The 5,740-nt window shown below is 41.6% G+C and overlaps 1 gene segment (V, D, J or C); it reads left to right on the top strand.

The window, feature by feature from the left end:
• The first annotated feature begins 1,246 nt into the window (after positions 1-1,246).
• Positions 1,247-5,494, top strand: LOC139215774 (Ig kappa-b4 chain C region-like). The segment is given in 3 exon segments: positions 1,247-1,298; positions 4,063-4,140; positions 5,002-5,494. Coding segments are annotated over 3 exon segments (456 nt in total).
• Positions 5,495-5,740: the final 246 nt, after the last annotated feature.

Here is a 5,740-nt window from a genome sequence, read left to right as displayed (position 1 = left end):
AGGTGGGATTATGAGACAATACAGGCCTGGGCCAGCTTCTTAGGTACTTCAGCTGATATCTATGTACAGATACCTTTAACATGACATCAGTACTGTTATTTCTTCACATTCGTTTTATGTATTTAGTCCATTTTTTAATGCTCTAAACTAAAACTCTGGCTCAATCTTATGTATTGTACCACTAAAGCAGGTAAATTAGGATTAATTACAGTCAAATAATTCACTATATGTCTGGTAGAACTCAGTGTGTTTCTGTTGATGATAAAACTGAAGTATTTCTAGTCATATTCAGGCTATTTTAGCAGAGATTTGTTTGAACCTACAATAAACTAACATCATGTTAATATATCCATTAACCAAGAATATTATATTCTAATTGTATATTTATAATTTGATAGGAAGTTTTCAATGAAAAGAAACTTTACTGTTAGCTAATTCCTCCCAATGATTGATTTTAAGTACATACTCTGTCCTATATAGTCACATTTCTACGTGTCAGTCTGGGTCAACAGACGTGTACTGAGAGTCTGCAGGCAGCAGGAACTATAAAGAACATAGTGACAAGGTGATTTTCTGGTTCTGCAGCTATTGACCAACTTGGAGGAAGAACTGATGATACTGTGATCAGCTGGAAAACTGTTTTCTACAAATTCTAAGAAATTATGAAGAGTTTTGTTTCATTAATTGGTTCTGCTCTAGTGGATTTAACTTTGTGTGAGTGTGTGTGTGTTCTCAGTGAACTGTATCAGTCTCTGCACCAGCTGCAGCAGTCAGTTCAGTTTCTGTTCTGTCTGACTGAGGGAGGTTTTTGTACGACGCTTTTTCACTGTGTGAACACATCCTGACTGTTGATGTAGTGATAACTCTGACAGTAGTAAACTCCTGCATCTTCAGCCTGTAATCCACTGATGGTCAGAGTGAAGTCAACTCCATTCCCTGCTCCACTTCCACTAAATCTGGATGAAACTCCTGAAAATCTTTCCGATGTTCTGTAGATCAGAGCTTTAGGAGTTTCTCCAGTTTTCTGATGGTACCAGGCCAGGTAATACTGTGAGCCAGAGTACTGAGCAACTTTTGGACTGGCTTTACAGTCAATAGAAACAGTTTGACCCAGCTGGACTGCTTTGGCTGCTGGCTGAGTCAAGACAACATTTTGTCCAACAGAGCCTGAGGAAAGAGAAGAAGCACAGGACATGAGATGGTGAGCTGAAACTCAAACAACAAATGATTTCCACATCACAGAAAGATGATTTTCCTCACCGTGAGTAAAGCAGAGGAGAGTCCAGATGAGGACGGAGGTCAGAGTCATGTTTGTGATGAGGAGGATTTCTGTGGCTTCTGTTGTTGTGAAGGACGGCTGTCAGTCATCCAGTGTTCAACTCTCAGGACTATAAACTCTCCCAGAGCAGTGGAGCATGGTGCTGCTGATGCAAAGTGGCTCTCTATGGAAATGCTCCCACTGACCCCAACAGGGACTTTTGTGCAACACACATTTGCATTCTGTCCATTTGAGAGGGAAGAATAAGTAACCAGAAAACCTGCTCTAATTCCTGATCATGATATGGGCTAAAAGAAGGGGAATAATTGTATTGTGTTGTTTTCATGAGCAAACAAATGAGAAACGAGACGTCTGATATCAGACATTCTCAGTCAGACTACAGACAGATTTGGCCTCTTGTGTAATTTCACTGTCTCCATGTGACTGGACAGACCTGGATGTGGTGGGTTCACACCTGATCTGTGGGTGTCTGTGATGGGAACTGGGACCTGAGACATCTATACTGGAATTATCAAAGTTTAAGGACACTGTGTTAGGATCCTGTTATCTTTCCCTGTCCTTTTCCCTCATGAGTGTTTGTCTCCCTCTATCTGGAACCGGAGCAGAGTCGAGGAGGTTACTCACGTCATTCCACCCACACACCTGCAAACATCACACACCTGTTCCCGATCGGCAATCAGGCCGCCCACGCCTTCCCTGTCTATTTAATCCAGCTCTGTTCATTCCCTCACTGCCAGATTGTCCGTTTCCGATGGTGCACTTCAGGCTCTCGGTCCAGCCGTTCCTCACTACTATAGATATTCTTGTTCCTCGTCTCTGCTCCGGTTTTGTCTCCCTCTCCCGTCAGCTACCCTGGTGTCCCTTCCAGCCCTGCTACCTGCACCTCCAGCCTGCTTCCCCTGGTCCCTTCCTCATTTTCGCTCCACTTTTTGTGTTTCTATTCAATCTAATTGTCTTCAAACCAATCGTGTTCTGTGTCTGCATTGTGGATTCAGCCAGTCAGTTCCACTAAACACACTGAATGTTGACACTCCTCATAATTACTCTTTCACATTTACTCTTTTTTGTCCCACAGATGCTTTTGTACTCAAATCCATGTGGTTATGTTGGTGACAACTTTAATGTTTATTCCACTTCAGTGTGTTTTCTTGAGTACAGTTTCAGGCCACTCTACTTTACCCACTGTGACTCTGATCTGATGTTTGAAACTCTGATCCATCTACTAATCCAGGCAGCCAAGGGGTTAATGGACATGAAAAGAGATCTTTATGGGAATGTGTTTTTACAGAGAGAGGACATGAGGTGTATGATGCTTTTATATACTTGAGTTAGAGTGTGTGTGTGTGTGTGTGTGTGTGTAGCTTCCAGCTGCAGCAGTCAGTTCAGTTTCTGTTCTGTCTGACTGAGGGAGGTTTTTGTACGACGCTTTTTCACTGTGTGAACACCCACTGACTGTTGATGTAGTGTAGACTCTGACAGTAGTAAACTGCTGCATCTTCAGTCTGGACTCCACTGATGGTCAGAGTGAAGTCAGAGTTTGATCCACTGCCTGTAAAACGATCTGGAGTTCCTGATGCTCGAGTGCTAGTGTACTTAATGAGCAGTTTAGAAGTTTCTCCATCTCTCTGTTGGTACCAGGCTAAATAGCTCGTACTATAAACATTCTGACTGGTCTTACAGCTGATGGTGACGGAGCCTCCCACAGCAGAGCTCACTGCTCCAGGCTGAGTCACTGTGACCTGACCTCTGGACTCTGAGGACACAGAGACAGAAACATAAAGCAGCGTCACGGTTTAGTCGGCTTCATTTCAGAGGGACGGATGTTGATGGAGGAGAGGAGTCTGATGCTCTGGACTTTACCTGTGAAGCAGCAGCAGAGGAGAGTCCAGATGAGGACGGAGGTCAGAGTCATGTTTGTGATGAGGAGGATTTCTGTGGCTTCTGTTGTTGTGAAGGACGGCTGTCAGTCATCCAGTGTTCAACTCTCAGGACTATAAACTCTCCCAGAGCAGTGGAGCATGGTGCTGCTGATGCAAAGTGGCTCTCTATGGAAATGCTCCCACTGACCCCAACAGGGACATGGATTACTCTGATGATGATCATTACGAATGGATCAATCAGTTCATCAGAGTATTGATTAAAAATTGTTTAATACTAATTTTACTTGATTTTACATTTTTGCTTGGAGACAATTTTTTAGACTGTCCTTTTTCATTGAAATAAACTGCATAAAATCAATAAATTCCTTTTCAAATGTATTTATATCAAATAAAATTATTCATTCTGTAAATATGTTCCTCCGTTTTATTGTCCGTTTTCATTTTAGCTGAAAAGATTTTATAATCAGAGACTATTTCTGTAGAGTTTGTGTCAGAGTCAGAGAGCCGTGACTCTTTACACTGAGAGGTTTTTGTACGGCGGCTCAATGAGTTTGTATCACTGTGGTGGACTTTTGGTGGAGGAACCAGACTGGATATTGGAAGTAAGTCAAATGTTCCAGATTTCTATTATTCCAGGAATTATTTTTCTTGTTATTTCCTTCATATTCAGTGTGGCACAAGAAATAGTTGATTTTCCTCTTTGATGAATAATTTTTGCACAAATATTTTGCACTAAAAGACAAAGTTAGCTTTGGCAAAAGAGATCCAAAAAACTAATTGCAATGGATTTAACTTAAGCCTGAGGTTAAATCGTTATTTCCAACTTTAATGGTAAAGTTGCATCGTGCAGGTTTGTAGGTTTAGTTCAGACAAAGTCAGAGAGCCGTGACTCTTTACACTGAGAGGTTTTTGTACGGCGGCTCAATGAGTTTGTATCACTGTGGTACACGTTCGGTGGAGGAACCAGACTGGATATTGGAAGTAAGTTTCTGCACTAAAACTAAATACTATATCCTGCTTAAGAATAATTTTTCAAATGTTGAGGCAGATAAATCAGCTTGTTCAGTGTCTAAAACTTTAAATGTACATGTTTTTCTTTCTGCTCCTTCATCATGAAGGCTAACTCAGAGAAGCTTCACTAAACGTTTCTTTAAATATTCCTGTCAAACTCAAATTTAAACAGCTTGAAAAAAAAGTAAAATGTTAATCTAACTGTAAAAATATTCACCAGGATTAGTTATAACAACAGTTATATGTGTTGTGTTTCCACAAGAAAATATAACTGTTGTTACAATGAATTGAAATTCATGTTCTACGTGTAAACTTGAACAGAATGAAGATAAAAAATGGGTATCTGGAAATGTGCAAAATCTCAGATGTCTTCATTGTGCCATGTTTAGTTTGAAACTGTGAAAATCTCTTGAACAGTTTGGTAATGATGTCTGAAATCGTATTTGATTTGATTGTGGTCAGTTAATTTTCTGTGCTTTTAACATTTTCATTAAATCCTTTAAGGTAATGTATAATTGATGATGTGGATGATTTTAATGAGAACGTGTTTAAATGAGGACCGTAGCTGATATTTTATTTCCAGTGTAGTTTGATATATTTCTTGTCACTCTGGATGATGATTCTCTCTGTGCTGATGTGCATGAGAGGCTTCTTAAAGGGAAGTGAAACAATGTGTGAGTGAGTGAGTGACTGGTGGAGCAGAAAAAGCACCTGACAGAAACTCCTTAAAGGACAAAATCAGCTCTCTCACATCGTGAAGGTGTCCAAGTGTCTGGTGGTTGATTGACAGCTGTGTGGTCCCCGTCCTCTAAGCTGATTGGTGTCTCCTAGGTGATGTCCGTCCCACCCTGACGGTGCTGCCCCCCTCCGGTGAGGAGCTGGAGAAGGGGAAGGCCACGCTGATGTGTTTGGCCAACAAGGGCTTCCCCTCAGGCTGGAGTCTGGCCTGGAAGGTGGACGGCAGCAGCAGCTTCAGCTGGGAGGAGAGCAGGAGCCCCGGGGTGCTGGAGAAGGACGGCCGCTACAGCTGGAGCAGCACCCTGAGGCTCCCTGCTGACCAGTGGAAGAAGGTGGGCTCTGTGACCTGTGAGGCCACCCAGGGCTCCCAGTCTCCAGTCTCAGAGACACTGATGAGGAACCAGTGTCCCCAGTCCTGAGCTGACCCACTGGGACTCTGCTACTGGTTTTACTCTGCTACTGCTCTCAGTCTGACTTCCCTCTCTCTGATTCTCTCTTTCTCTTATGACTCATTTCAACGTTACCATGTTGGCGGCTGGTTTCAACATTTTAAAACAATAAAGATTTTATCATGTATGTCATAAAAGTGGCATTGAAATGTCTCTTTATTTCCATTCTTTGACACATATTATGTATTAGAACCAGATTAACAAAAATAACATGTACATGTTTTCCAGATTACTTTGGGAAGGTTTTAAGTTCCAGTTTTATCTACATTAAATAATGTTGGTAAGAACACATGTGGTAAGACCATTTCAGTAGTAAATCACAAAGCTCTCTGTCATAACTAATGCCTAATGTTAATGTGTTGTTTAATTGTACCAAGGAATTA

This window comes from Pempheris klunzingeri, chromosome 16 (genome assembly GCF_042242105.1).
Source record: "Pempheris klunzingeri isolate RE-2024b chromosome 16, fPemKlu1.hap1, whole genome shotgun sequence".
NCBI classification, from domain to species: Eukaryota; Metazoa; Chordata; class Actinopteri; order Acropomatiformes; family Pempheridae; genus Pempheris; species Pempheris klunzingeri.
Note: the sequence above shows the minus strand (reverse complement) of the source record. Positions and strands in the feature narration are given on the sequence as shown.